This window comes from Chaetura pelagica, unplaced genomic scaffold, assembly GCF_000747805.2.
Source record: "Chaetura pelagica isolate M959 unplaced genomic scaffold, ChaPel_1.0 scaffold275, whole genome shotgun sequence".
NCBI classification, from domain to species: domain Eukaryota; kingdom Metazoa; phylum Chordata; class Aves; order Apodiformes; family Apodidae; genus Chaetura; species Chaetura pelagica.
In genome coordinates, this window is record NW_009953486.1 from 3,692,822 (window position 1) to 3,707,883 (window position 15,062).

At 40.0% G+C, this 15,062-nt stretch overlaps 2 protein-coding genes across 2 annotated transcripts in view; one reads left to right on the forward strand and one right to left on the reverse strand.

The window, feature by feature from the left end:
* Positions 1-941: 941 nt before the first annotated feature.
* On the forward strand, positions 942-4,784 carry CTSZ (cathepsin Z; the record flags this gene model as incomplete). Its single annotated transcript, XM_009998630.1, has 5 exons — positions 942-1,107; positions 2,659-2,838; positions 3,452-3,602; positions 3,863-4,025; positions 4,525-4,784. Coding segments are annotated over 5 exons (774 nt in total), but the record flags the coding sequence as incomplete, so codon positions are not given.
* A 3,251-nt stretch (positions 4,785-8,035) lies between these two features.
* NELFCD (negative elongation factor complex member C/D) overlaps positions 8,036-15,062 on the reverse strand; it is an 8,846-nt gene continuing 1,819 nt past the window's right edge. The window contains exons 4-15 of the mRNA XM_009998748.1: positions 14,641-14,750; positions 14,219-14,326; positions 13,530-13,682; positions 12,673-12,803; positions 12,155-12,320; positions 11,142-11,276; positions 10,633-10,772; positions 9,837-9,951; positions 9,407-9,502; positions 9,037-9,177; positions 8,553-8,682; positions 8,036-8,152 (exon numbers count right to left, since the gene is read on the reverse strand). Of these exons, the coding sequence (XP_009997050.1) occupies positions 8,118-8,152; positions 8,553-8,682; positions 9,037-9,177; positions 9,407-9,502; positions 9,837-9,951; positions 10,633-10,772; positions 11,142-11,276; positions 12,155-12,320; positions 12,673-12,803; positions 13,530-13,682; positions 14,219-14,326; positions 14,641-14,750 (1,460 nt within the window). The 3' untranslated portion in view covers positions 8,036-8,117. The remainder of the gene's footprint in view (positions 8,153-8,552; positions 8,683-9,036; positions 9,178-9,406; positions 9,503-9,836; positions 9,952-10,632; positions 10,773-11,141; positions 11,277-12,154; positions 12,321-12,672; positions 12,804-13,529; positions 13,683-14,218; positions 14,327-14,640; positions 14,751-15,062) is intronic.

The following is a 15,062-nucleotide window of genomic DNA, read 5'->3' on the forward strand; positions in this document are numbered from 1 at the left end:
GGGAGCCGCTAGCTGGGGCCGGTCACCGGCGGTGTCCTCAGCGCTCGGTGTTGGGACCGTGTCTGTTGAACGTCCTTATTGATGATCTTGATAAGGACAAAGAGTGTTTATCAGTGAGTCTGCAGACGGCACCAAGCTGGGTAGGAGTGTTGATCGGGAGGCTCTACAGAGAGATGTAGATAGATTAGATCGTTGGGCTAATGTTAATGGTCTGGGCTTCATGTTGGGCCACAACAGCTCCAGGCCTGGGGAAGTGTGGCAGGAAAGGATCTGGGGGTTCTAATTGACAAGTGGCTGAACATGAGCCAGCAGTGTGCCCAGGTGGCCAAGAAAGCCAGTGGCATCCTGGCTTGGCTTAGAAATGGTGTGACCAGCAGAAGCAGAGAGGTGATTGTCCCCCTGTGCTCAGCACTGGGGAGGCCACACCTGGAGTGTTGTGTCCAGTTTTGGGCACCTCAATTCAAGAGAGAAGGTGAGGTGCTGGAGCGAGGACAGAGGAGGGCAACAAAGCTGGTGAAGGGCAAGAGAATAGATCTGATGAAGAAGGCTTGAAGGAGCTGGGAATGTTTAGTTTGACAAAGAGGAGGCTGAGGGGAGACCTCCTCAGTCTCTGCAAACACCTGAAAAGTCATTGTAGAGAGGTTGGTGCTGGTCTCTTTTCACAGGTAATTAGTGTCAGAACAAGAGGGACTGGCTTCAAGCTGCAACAGGGCAGGTCTAGACTGGACATTAGGGAAAAATTAGGAAAGTGGTCAGACACTGGAACAGGCTGCTCAGGGAGGTGGTTGAGTCACCATCCCTGGGTGTGTTTAAGGGTCGTTTGGATGTGGCTTTGGTGGAGATGGTTTAGGGGAGAACTTTGTAGAGTAGGGATGATGGTTGGACTCCGGTGATCCTGAGGGTCTTTTCCAACCTGAATGGCTCTATGATTCTCTGCCTGCAGGACCTACCCCCGCCCGCACGAGTACCTGGACATCTCGGCGCTACCCGAGAGCTGGGACTGGAGGAACGTGAACGGCGTCAATTACGCCAGCACCACCCGCAACCAGCACATCCCCCAGTACTGCGGGTCCTGCTGGGCCCATGGCAGCACCAGTGCCCTGGCAGGTATGCTGGGCTGGGCTGGGCTGCTGCCCCCTGAGTTACAGTTTAGCAAAGGAAGTTTATCTCCTGCTTACAAAAGGGGCCTTACAAAGAAGAGATGCCAAAACACTGCAGTGACTAATGCAGCAAAACCTCAGGATGAGACCTCTGTGAATACACCAGGAACAGTGGGAATTCCCAAGCTGAAGGCAAGGAGGTTTGGTTTCAGTAATTGTGGGGCTGGCAGCAGCCTCACAATTGTGCAAGGGGGGGGGCACTGGCATGGTTCAGAAGCTGTCTGCAGAAGGAATGCTTTCTTAGCTCCTGGAATTCCTGGGTTTCCTGCCCTTCTTGGTGGCATGCTAATGGTAGGAGCAGATGCAAAAGCACTTAGGGTGTCTCCTTCCCTGCTACCTCAGCCTGCTGCACTAGACCTAGAGGGGCAACTCCAGTCATGCCTGGGTATGAGGAAACAAATGCAGCTCTCAGTCTTGGGAACGGCCCGCAGGGTATTATCTTCAAGAGCTCTACCATTCAAAGGAACTGACTACCACAGCATACAGGCAAATCTAGTTTTAGCAGATATCTATCAGCTTTTTTCTTGGGAAAAGGGAAGTAGGGGTTTGCTTCTCCCCCCAGAGCATGCATGCATTATGTAAATGCTGCAGCCCTCCTGTCTGCAGGGGGAGGCTGCAAGTAGAGCAACTGAAATAGAGGAAATTGTGCAGAAATGCAAAGACACTACAGTGCATTTTTATAAGTATAAAAGGTTGACTTTACAAATCAGAATATTTCTTAACTGCTGAGAATAGTTAAAGCATTAATTCCTTCCCTTGTTGCTGGAAGGCTAGGCTGGGATAATGCCTCCCAGTTCTGTCAAGGATAGCTGAATGTTGTTAGTACTAGTAAGATTAAAAGCACTACAGTGGCATCAGTTAAGACTGTTAATGCACTGTGAGAAGCAGTTTATAAATACTCATCAGGAAGCTTTTCTGCCAAGTAAGCTAGTGGTTTCTGACAAAATAAGGCAGCAGGGTGGCAATACCTGTCTGAGATGGAAGGATAAGAGATGTTGATGTAATGTGAGGATATACTTCTGCAAGCTTTTCCTTGCTTTGTGAAGATTGTCTCAGAGCCAGGGGCCTGGGCTGCACAGGCTTATGCATAAATCATTAATCCTGCAAAAGAGTTCAGTGAGAGCTGGTTTTACGATGTGTATTTTACAACTCTTTGCTGTGAAAGCCAAGAAACAGATCTGGAAGTTTTCAGAAGCTGTGACTTGAATTAAAAAAGGTCTAGGGCACTTCAAGGCTTTAAACAGATCTTACTCATCTGCATATTTATGCTGAGTTTTTAATGGAAAAAGTTTCTAATGGAAACCCCACAACAACTCAGCCTGATGGTTCAAGTTAGTCCATGCCATGAGCAGCCATGTACTTCACTGTTGCTTTTCCAACCACAAGTACTGTTCCTTGCAACAGTTAGAGGTTCAATGGAGAGAGAGTTTTAACACTAGTTGCAATGTGTAGCTGCCCACATATTCCACTAGCAAAACCCAATTTCTTACCCTTACAGATCGAATCAACATCAAGAGAAAAGGTGCATGGCCTTCTGCCTACCTCTCTGTTCAGAACGTGATCGACTGTGCCAATGCAGGATCCTGTGAAGGTGGAGACCACTCAGGTGTTTGGATGTATGCCCATGAGCATGGCATTCCAGATGAGACCTGCAACAACTACCAAGCTAAGGATCAAAGTAAGTCACCTATTTGCTTTGCTGTAAGGCTTCATCCCAGGTTTAGAAGATCTTAATATATCTATTAAAAAAGTCTTTTGGGGTTTCAGTGTACAGGTTCCTGGCTTTCAGTGTAGTACTGACAGAACTGTTTGACTGACAGAACGTTTGTTTTTTTTTACAGGCCTGTGTGTGTCTCCTTACTCTAGCCAGACAGCATAGCATTAAATCATGCCCAGACACGTTTGCACAGCTAAATTGTTTAAACTTAATCTCATGTCTGTGATACACAATCTCTAATGTACTGAAATATTTGCAAGTGTCATCTCAAGCTAAACAAAGGAGAAATGTAGCCTTTGCCTGGTCACGCATGACTAAAATAGTTCCTGTATCTACAGAGTAGCACATCTGAAACATTTCTTCCTCAAAGCACTTATGCCCATGAAGTAAAGAATAGTAAGACTTTAAATGTGGTTGCCAGAAAGGAATTTAGCTCACCAGAGAGGGTATGTATCAGTAATTACTCCTATGTTATTAATGTCTGCTTTAAGATAAAATAAGTTTAGTGTCATATTATTAATTCACATGAAGAAAAGCATTATTTCACAGTGATCATCTCTCTTTTGTTTTCTAGAGTGTAAGAAGTTTAACCAGTGTGGAACTTGTGTCACTTTTGGAGAATGCCATGTGATAAAGAACTACACTCTCTGGAAAGTTGCTGACTATGGGTCTGTCAGTGGAAGAGAAAAAATGATGGCAGAAATCTATACTAATGGACCCATTAGGTAAAAAAAGTCATCCTGGGTGATAAAGAAAATGTTTATCTACTGGTAATGTTGGGATTGAAATACTTTTGATTCATTCTAATGCCTGAAGTGTACTTCACTCTAGCATACATTAGCAGCTCTGCACTAATACATAGGCTTTAGCTAGTTTGTAGATAAATTGAGATCTGAAGTAAAAATGCAAGAAAACCAGTGTTGTTTTAGCCAGGTCCCTGCCCTGATCCCCCTGTATAAAAAAATGTTTTTCTGTTTTATTACAGCTGTGGTATAATGGCTACTGAAAAGCTGGATGCTTACACTGGAGGACTTTATATGGAGCACAACAGCTCGCCTGTGGTGAATCACGTTGTATCTGTGGCTGGCTGGGGAGTGGAAAATGGAACAGAATACTGGATTGTTCGTAACTCATGGGGTGAACCCTGGGTAAGGAAACATAGGAACAAACACTTGCAGAATGACTTTAGAGAAAAGGTGGGGTTTTTCACTTGCTTACAGGAAGCTGCAAAGCTGCTCTGTAGATAGGAAAAATAATCTTTCTTTGAATTACACCAGCAGTTAAAAGACAAAACTTGACTAATTTGAAGATAAGCATATTCAGCCAAAAGTTACTTGAGGTCAATTCAATCCTAAATGCTACCCTTCCATGGACATGCAGCTTCTATTACGGGAAACTGTAAATTACAGCTAGTTGTAGACAAAAATCAAGTCTTACACTTGGAACAGATAAGGAGGATGCAAGTTCATCAAAGCAGATGGCCCCTTCAAAGAAGGTTGCCCTGCAGACCCGAAGTTATACTTCATCTTGAGTGAATTCCTAGATTCACTTGTAAGTCATTCCTATTTGGAAGACAGAGCAGACTCAACAGCAAACATTTTCTGTAGTTACGTTTTCTAATTCACAATTCAAATTAATTTTTCACAGGGTGAAAGAGGATGGCTGAGAATTGTGACAAGTGCATATAAAGGTGGAAGAGGAGCAGAGTACAATCTTGCTATTGAAGAGGACTGTGCCTATGGAGATGTTGTTCTTCCTTGATTCTGTGTTGTACATCTTTCTGTTTAGGAAAGCACAACCTTTTCCTTTTTAAAGAATAGTAGTCTAAAACTTTCACAGTTCAACACCACCTGGCAATTATGCAAAACTAGCCCAGATAACACGCCTTCAAAGTAAAAATAAATACAGATATGGCTTTAGATAATTATTTACAATTTTTAAAAAGTAATTTATACATGAAAAAATTCCTTGTCTTGATGCACAGTTTTTAAATCATACTGACTTAATCACAGAAACTGTGTAAATCTTTTTTAAAAATACAGATTATATAGGGGAAGGAAAAAGTGTACTCAATATTTGGGTCAAGAGCTTATATTAAATTGTCTGACAGTATAGAGCAAATATTATTCACAAGGATGCAGGTGAAAAAACAACACTAAGTCTGGACATGATATATTAAAAACTTAAATCCTCTATTTTTTCTTTGATCTCCTGGTGAACTAGTGTTGTTGGAAGTCTCATATAATGCAGTTGCTTTTAACCAACCAAAAACACTGTAACAGGAACTGTTTGGATCAAATAAAAAGCTGAAACAGTTATTTAATTAGTCTTGGCTTGGCTTCAATACCTTGCTCTAATATATGATTAGCTGTGCCATTTTTCTCCTAAAGAGGCAAAGTATAAATTGCCAAAGCCCCAAACTCTTCACTAATTTGAATTAAGGTAGCAAATTCTCTTCCATATAACAGAGCCATTTACTAAGTGGCAAATCAGTGCCATATCAGATGTTATGAGAAGGAATTGTTAATTGCATTTAATAAACATCCTTTTTCTCTTACTTTTTCTCTTACATGACTGAAGAGCTTTTTACTATATGGTAATGGTTGTCTTCTGTTGTTGTACCTAACAAGCAGTCTGTGTGGCAGCCTAACTACCCAAAGCTTATCCAGGATGGTGCTGCTTTTAATTGGACTTTTTCTTGACTAAGGGTTGGTTGACAACCCAGCCCACACAGCAACTATGAAGGTTGAAACAAGAACTCAAATTATACTACCTCTACCCACACTGGAGATTAAGATATAAGTTACAAGGAAGCAACTGACTTCAACAAGCAAGGGAGAGAAGAGATGTATGTTGTAGAACACCGCTTTTAAGTGTCAATCTTCAAAACCTGCCATAAATCAAAGCAGCTGGTGAATTATGCCTCACTCAAACCTGTAAGTTAAGGCTTTTTAGTCATGCAGAGAAAGAACAAGAGTCTTTTCATTAACTATCATTTGCTACCTCACAGTTGGCAGTTTTTGCCACTTACCTTGGTTTTGTCTGTGAAAGAAATAAATCTGCTCCTAATCAGAAGGTAAGGTTGGCAGAACAGCAAAGACCCATAAAAGAATCAGGCTGCTGGTGTCCAGGATGAAGTTGAGGTGGTTGTGCTATTCTGACCACGGACATTTGAAACAGCACAGCTTTGAGCATTGTGACAATGGGAACTCTTGTTTTAGTCCTGAGGTTAGGCCATATTCCTGTAGGCTAGGGGACTTCAAAGACTGACTTTTCTGGTTCACATGGGCCTAATTTTGGCTTCCTACATACAAAACTCATATGTAAATCATTAGGTGTTTATCTCCCTCATCCACCATTCACATCTTAAATAGTATTACTGTCTTTCGTTCTTAAGTAGGCAAAAAGGCACAATTCCATCTGCCTCCTTGGCTTTCCTTTACCATAGCAAAATGACTCCATAGTGCCAATAAGGATCAATTCTGCCAAGCTGCAATGCCTGCTGTAACTTAAGTTCCATTGAGATATGACCATGACAGTACTAATCACAGCATCAAGTTTTAACTAGCTAAAAATCATCCACGTGGGTAAGAACAGAGAAACTCAAGTGTTTAGTGCAAGTGATACCAAGCTTGAACACAGAGGAAACCAAAAGTATACTTTTTTTGAACAGTTGGCAAATTTGCAATGGAGACAGGAACAAAGTGCTCTTAATTGTCACTAAATGGATGATAGATGAGGCAGGGCTACATCTTAAACAGGGTGAACTGTTACAGGAAGTCAGTGGCTACAAAAAGCCAAACCTGTAGGCTAATTCTACCTAAAATATTATGAAAAGTAGGTCTCATGCAAGTTGAAATGGTAAGAGCTAGCTGAAATGACAGCATATCTTCTATTCAAAGACACACAGAAAAGTTCAGAACAGCTTGTGCAGAAGCAAGTTTTGCTCTTTTCACACTGTGCTTTAAGTTGATTAGAGCACTTTAAGTGTTGTTGTGGTAAGCTCAGGCACTGTGGAGTATGTGAGGGACCAGCTGCGGAAAGGGAAGATGCACTCCTTTGAAAAGGAGTTAAGAATCTATACACTTGGCTACTCTCTCAAGAACCATTATGGCAGCTTAAGAGCTCCCATTCATGAGCCACTAATAACAGAGAAGAATAAAGTGGCTTTTTTTTTAAATTTACATCCAGTTGAACTTAAAATGTCCCTATCTTCTAGAAAGCAGGTTCTTCAGAAAATCAGATGTGCTTGGAAAAGCACAATGGACTTGTCTATAACCCTGACTTTTAAACAAACAGTATTTGCCTGCATAAAGAGGAATCCAGGCTGATTAATAGAAAGAATGGTCTTAATGAAACCTTGAAAGACATCTCTGGGAAAGAAAAAAAACTTTATTTAAAGGTAAATTGTAATCTTGGATATCAACACCACTGTTTGGCATCAACCAGGACAGAGTAGAGATAAGTATAAAAAACAAGTCACAACAAGCAGTAATGAGACTTCTGCACACAGTCATGGTTCTGGGCAGTAGCAGAATTCTGACATGGTAATGAAACTTACCAGCAACATTTGATGCATCTATTTAGCAACAAAAAAATAGATCACACACTCATGTAGGATTCATCTGTTAATAAAAAACTAACCCTGATTGTTACAACTTGTATTTCAAAAAACAGATGTAGGATATTTAGAATTCTAATGGAATGCAAAGGTGAGAAGGAAGCATTGTGGCCTCTCCACAGCACAGAGCTAATCACACAAATCCCTTCTTTATAACTCGCAACATCAAAAACAAAGCATTCAAGATTTACTCTGCAGAGAACTATCTGTAAAGTTTTTTGTAGGAACTACCTTCCCAATTCTTCAGGTCTTCACACTACACAAAGCATCAGTGACAAATTCTGCAAGTAACTGAAACAACATTATTTGAAATAAATCTGTTTCTCTTCTGCTATTCCCATCAGAATATTCAGATTTATTTCTGTAACAACAGAAAATCAGTTTCATTCCATTTTCCAAAGCACACAAACATTCCTCTGGTAAGAAGCTCAAGGTCATCATGGAAGTCAATCAAATGCCCTTCAGCCCTCTCTTCTTTGTTTGGTGTTTGTTGGGTTGGGTTTTTTTGTGTTGTTTTTGGTTTGGTTTTGCTGCTGCTGCTGTGTTGCTCAGTTACAGAACCTTATTGATGGCATGGCAAAGTAGAGTTCATGTGCTCTGCATTCTTGATATTTTCCACTTAGTTCATCACAATAAAGTTAGATTTGCAATGAGCTTAAAAGAAAGAAAAAAAATGAAATAAAGTGTTTGGTACATTACTGTAACTTGTCTGTTTGCACATGGATTTCTACATTATACCAAGAAATAGGATTTTATGGTCTGGACAGATGTTATTTTAGGATAGGAGTATATTTTTACAGCTGACTTCCCTGCCTATTCTTTCTTTACTACAACACCAGTTCTCAAAAAGCAGTATTTGTCTCCAAGTTCCTTACTGCTACCCAAAGACTCTTGATTAAAGGAATATTGCTAAACACCGGCCCTCAAAAGAGAAGTTATCTGTGAAAGCATCTGGCAGGCATTCCTAGTTTAAGCACTCCTCCTCCTAAACATTGTTTGCAAATTCTCACAAATACAGAAGGCAGCAGCTAAACGATGAACAAAAGTGACTTACCTATAAACTCAGTGACAGGATCATGTTCACCTTCTGTCTTAATAGTACCTGCAATACTTTCATTCTCCAAGATTGGAAGAAAAAGCTGCACAAAGTCTGAGGTATATGGAGGAGCAATAACATCCAGCACCTGAAACAGCAGAAAAAAATAGATTATTCTTCCAGTTAGAGAGGTAAAGGGGACCATATTTAATTCCTAATACTAGTCTTGAAACATACAAGTAGTTGCACTCAAGATTTCTAGTTCTGCATACAAGTAAGTAACTATGTATTCTTGTGGAACTCTACCCAGTACCTTAGTATTTTCAGAAGTCAGCAAGACTACATCACATCCTAGTGAATACTGATATTACATACACTACTCAAAATCTGATCTCATATCTGCCATTATTTCTGAATCTGAGGCAAGCTGACTTAATATCCAAACACACACAACTGATACTTTTATTTCTACATGTCAGTAAACACAATTTTTGTTGCTGACCTCTGTAACAAAGTATCTGATCAGAGAGATATCTGTGTCTAGCTTCTCCAGGCATTTGCGGATATAGCTGACGACAGGCAGGACATATCCTCGACTGAGCAGGTGCACCATCCTATCCAGGAGAGTCTTCTTCAGTTCCAGCTGATGGTGGTGGAGGGAGAGGAGAAGAAACCAACATATTAGAACTTCCTCTCAAAAGCGTGAAATTTTTATTGCTCACTCATTGATACAATATCCCCTGTGTTGCTTTTTAACCATGACCGTATTCCTACATTAAAACTCTTAAAACTCCTGTGACAGCAAAAGCTGGTATCTTGAATAAGCACAACCAACATGAAGGAACACAAATAATGAATCTTTTGAGAATTACCTGCTCCATTACATCAAGCTGTGAATGTTCTGTTTCAAACAGCTTGACAAGAAGTTGTAGAACTTGGGGATGAAGCAGCTGATGGCATGTACTAATCTGCAAACGAGACAGGAAAGTTAGATCCTCAGAACTTCAATTTAAAAACCACCACACCAGTCTTTATTAGACATGTTTACACTGATGGTCAGTGCCAGATGGAAATTCTTTCACAAAAGTACTCCACTGTTTCTTTCTTTGATACCTAAGTTTTCCTCGTTTAAATAATGCTGAGGTGACAGAACCAAATAATGAACTCTGAATACAGTAGGTGAATCTCTTCACATTTACTGACCTACTGCAAATGACAGGCATCCAGAGGACTGGACATACTTCCAGTTACATGTGTCAGAAGCATTTTCACTCTCCAGCAAGACTTTATAAATGCTTTTACCTCATCCAGTAATGCCAGATGAACTGGAGTGTGATCAGTCTGTAGCTGGAAGTACCGTGGTTCTGACACTGTCCAATCCACCCACTTTAATACACCCATTGCCACCACTGGGAACCTACAGAAGAAGAGATCACTTTAGCACAAGAGCATAAAAAACAACCTCCAGAAAACCCAAAGCACAACAAAAAACTCAAAGTATATTTAAAAATACAATCTTTAAGCATATTCTAACAGTTGCTAGTTTCAGTTTGCCTCACAGCAGAATTAATAAAGCTCAAAAACTTCTGTTCAAAAAGTTCTCTGGACCTCAAGAAAAAAAAAAGGAGGGAAAAAAAAAAGGAGAAAAAAAATAAGCCAAACAAAAATTATTTTTACAAAGACATTCCCTACTGAGCACAATATGTAAAAAATACACAACAAAATTCAAGTACACTCTAACTTTGTTCTAGCTCATTCAATGTCTGCTATTTCACATTTTCAATAGAAGAAAGGACACAGCTACTGGTAGGAAAGCTTCTTTAGGAAGACAAAGCACTCTGTCATCTTTTTCCAGTGACAGAAAAAAGTGTATTTGGTGACTCAAGGACAAATTGTCAGTGACAGCCAGAATCTAAGTTCTCATGAGAGATTCTAAGAAGCCAGATGTACAATTTTTCAGACCACAAGTTCACATGTGCTACAATGAGGATGCATTCAGAGAGCAGCCCACAATGGCATTTCCCTCTAGCACTTGTGTCTTTACTAAATACTGCTTTCCTTCCAACAACTTAAGCTTGGGACTAGATTCTCAGCTCACCTGATGCACTGATAAAGAGTGCTCAGTTCTGCAACCAACTCTGATGCTCCTTTGTTCTCATTGCAACACAGATTGTGAACAGTTTCAATGGCTTTTGAAGTTGACTTGAGTTCATCCTTATTTATGCTGACTCTCTTGTTCTGAAAAGTTGCAAAGTTTGAATGCAATTCAGTCTTTGGTTATTTACAGAAATAAACTGTAACCTGTGACGAGCCTAAGATTACATCATGTTTCTCAGAATTTAGACTCAAATGTAAGTTTCAGAAGAACTAAGTATCAATGAGCTGAAGTGCAAGGATGTTTGCTTTATTTAACTCCCTAAGAATCACTTTATCCACTTCAGAGTATTAAATTATTCTTCCTCTGAAAAAGTACAAAGGATTCTAGTAGCACAGCACTGCTACGAGTTAACCTTTGTGGTTACTGAGCAACTTCCCAACCATACAACTCTTCAGCACGGTCAGGCCACTGTAGGTAAAAACAGTATTATTCACAGAACTGAACATTACCTTTTTCCACATCTCTACTACACTAGCAGCATATGCTAGTATATGAATATATTTATGTTTGTGGTCTTGGTTGATCTTAGCACCTGGCTTAAACAATGACTGCATGAAAAGGTCCAGAAAGGCAGGTACCCGAATCTGTGAAGAAAATTAATGGTTGATCAGAGCCTGAGACTGAAACTGTAACATTTGCATCTGATACACCTTGCATAGGATGAAATATAACACATTCCCTCTTGGGAGTAAGTTAGACAGTTTCATGAAGGGACCCAAATGAGGCAGTGAGAAATCTGAAACATGCCATTCAAGTCTGCTTGTAACAAACTGCAAAACTGAGTAGTTTTTAAAAATTATTTTCAATTTTTTAATAAAATAAGTTATTAATTCCTTACCACTTTCATATCCTATTAAGAAGTTCTTCAATTAATTTAAGTATATGTAAAAAACCTACTTGGAATTATATTTTTAAAAAAGCCCAACAATTAAGAAGGTAATGGGAAACAGAATACAAGTGGTAGTTTCACATTTAGACATTACATAAAGTGATAGAGAGATGAGTCTGAGTGCTAACTTCTACTTTGTGTCAATACAACACTTAGCAAAACAAGACCTCACATTTCTGAGTGCTACTTTGAGCCAATAAATTGTTGTCACCGTTTGACTCAGGTCCGACAACAACGCTCTCGATCCCCTCCCCCCCAGGTAGGGAAGGAGAGAGAGAAAAAGAGAGAGACTTGGCTGGATTGAAAACTAAACTACACAGCTTTAATTAAAACACTAATGAGTGATACAAGAATATATATACAATTATATACAGATATATTCAGGTATGGGCAAAAGCCTTTCACCTCCCCTCACCCCCAGCAACTCCCACAGCACTTCCCTGAACTGGGAAGAGTCCCGAGGAATCCCGGAGCTGCTGCTGGAGAGAGCACAGACTGATGAGGGTCAGGAGAGCTCGAGCCTAAGGGCTTTGAGAACTAAGTTTCAGAGGTTATAAAAAGATAACTACTAACCAGTTCTACTGGAGGTGGATCCATGCTTGTAAACATTTTGAACAGGACAGTGATATCTGCTGGATTCAGAGCTCCTTTGGACAACATGGCACCAAGAGCCTGACATGCTCGAGGATAGGAGGCTGCAGTACCCAGTGCTAAAGTGATCTGACTGGCATCGTGGCCTCTAGATGAAAAGCAAACATAAACAGCAACTTATTTTCTTATTTTGCACATTTTAGTTTTAGACTCACTGAGTCCAAAGAGCACATCCTATGGAATGAAATGCCCTAGGGCAGAACCCCTTATCCTGGGTCATTGTAGAAATAGGCCTTTACTTATAGACAGAAACTTTAGTTTTTGCTATTCTTATTTCAGGTCTACCAGTACAGACATTGAACTTTTCTGTCATTCTACAAATTAAAGATTGCTAAAAGAATTACTCTACTGCTGGTAAAAGGTAACCAAGGATGAACAAAATACATCAGCTTACAAATTCCAGTGACTCGCATTTCACTAATTAACCAACTCCCACTTACTTCTCATGAGCGTATCGCTGAACCTCCTGAGCAATCCTCCTGACAGCTGAGCCTCCTTGCTCTTCTTGAGCTAAAATGGACATCATCGACTGAGCGAACAGGTATGTGTGCTCTCCATGGCACACCATCTTCTGCGGATGCACACAGCAAAAATCTTACCAGTCAACAGCAAATATGCAAGTATGATTCTGTGATTACACTGCTGTGATGGCAATGATCTCACTGCCATCTACCAACACAAAGGAAAAAACAACCAACCAAAGCTAAACCAAGAAGAAAACAAATACCCACCAGCCAAGAAGGAAGTACACAAAAGCCCAGAACCACTGTGCATTGGTACCATACAGGAACCAATGGCTGAATTGAGAACTTCCATTTCTTAAATGCTAAAATAGAGAGGGAATGCTCTCCTGCTTACACTCAGTAGTTTCTCTGCAATGTTTTAAAAGTAAGAGAAGTCTGAAAGTCTTTATGCTATCTCACAACACAGAACATATGCCAGGGTGATTCAGTTGGCAGCTTTCACACCGGTGTGGGTGATAACGTAACTATTTTAATTTGACAGGGGACTGAGAAGACTGACCTTTAGATCTTGCATTAAATGTGAGACAACAGTGCTACCTTTAACATTTTACAATCCATTTCATAAACATAAGAAGTGTCACATAAGCAACCCAATGAGTTTCTGGTCACAGAATGATCAAAAAGCATAAAGTTCTACTTTCGAACTCAGATGTACCTTCTCTTCATAAGACTGATGTCAAGATTCACTACAATGCCACAATTCTATTATATCCTAACTGGAAAGGAAAACACTATTTTCTTTCTACGTAAAAGGGAAAAAAAAACAAGCTTACAGCAAACTCTGGGAGGTTTTTTTCAAGGTTTTCTTCTCCTCCATCTAAAATTGTTGCCAGAGACGTTCGCAAGACTCTAGAAAATACTTCTAGTTGCTGACAGGCTGTTGAAACACTGGTTATCTCCCCTTGATATCCAGCATCAGATATAAGCTATAAAACCAAAAATATCAGAGAAAACTTGTATTATTTACGTTTATGATATCATAAAAAGTCTAGGAGAAATCACAGAATGTACAATCCAGCTCTGTACTTCCTGGAATTCATGTTCATTTTTTAGACTACAAAAAAGGAAACCAATAAAGATGTAGCAAAAATAAAGTAAACCATAATGACAAAAGGATACTTCAGGGCACAAGATACATTATAACATTCCTTCCCTCTCACAGATACATAGAAAACTGGCTGAAACGTTCCACTGCACCAGAAATCCAGAATTTTCAAATACAGATCAAAGGGGAAAAAAAGGGGCAACAACAAAAAATATTAAACAAATTCAAAGAGCAGAACTTCAGACTGGGAAAGTACACTTACTACTTGCAACCTGCGCCATATTTCTTGTACTATTCTGACATTTCAATAAGCAGTATTATGTAGGAATATATAAAAGATACAGGCAAAACCATATTTGATACAAGAACAATCAGCCCTTTATGGATATTCACATTTACTAGACTTGAATATACTACCTTCACAGTAAAATTGAGCATCAAACAGTCAGGATGGGCTTCTGCCAACTTGTAAAAGAGATCTCTCCATGTAGTATGTGCTATCATTTGCTCAAGCCAGGCTGGAGTCTGAAAGGATCAGAGAAATACAGAGAAATGTAAGGATATCTAGTTGTCAGGATCATTAAATATAAGCCTTTTAGCTCTCAGGAGTCCTGTGGGTTGTTATACAGGACTTTATTACAAAGAAGGATGCAGTCAAATTTGCTAAGTTTCCTAAGTCTCTGAGGACTCCAGTGAAACACGGTGTTTTGAAACCAGGTGTTTCTTAAAAGAGTTTTGAAGACATAATTTCCCTTCCCCCACATCTACTACTCCATCAGATAAATGCATCTATGTGGGATCCACTCATGTAAAGACAACAACATGGATTCCATGCACACCTCTCCTTCCTCTGTAAAGATGGAATCTGCTTTCCGAGGGTCAAAATGCTTGATAAGTAAGCTCTTTAAATGGTTTTCTACAGTCTCCTGAACTTGCACTGGCTCAACACCTGTACAGAAGGAACAAAAAACTTGGCAGATGCAATGCAACCAAACATAACAGCAACATCTTAAATTTTTAACAAGAACAGAAACTACTCAGAAATTTATAAATGCACGGAAGATGAGAGGAGAGCTATCATAGAACCATTCAGGTTGGAAAAGACCCTCGGGATCACTGAGTCCAGTCATCATCCCTACTCTACAAAGTTCTCCCCTAAACCATATCCACCAACACCACATCCAAACCACCCTTAAACACATCCAGGGATGGTGACTGAACCACCTCCCTGGGCAGCCTGTTCCAGTGTCCAACCACTCTT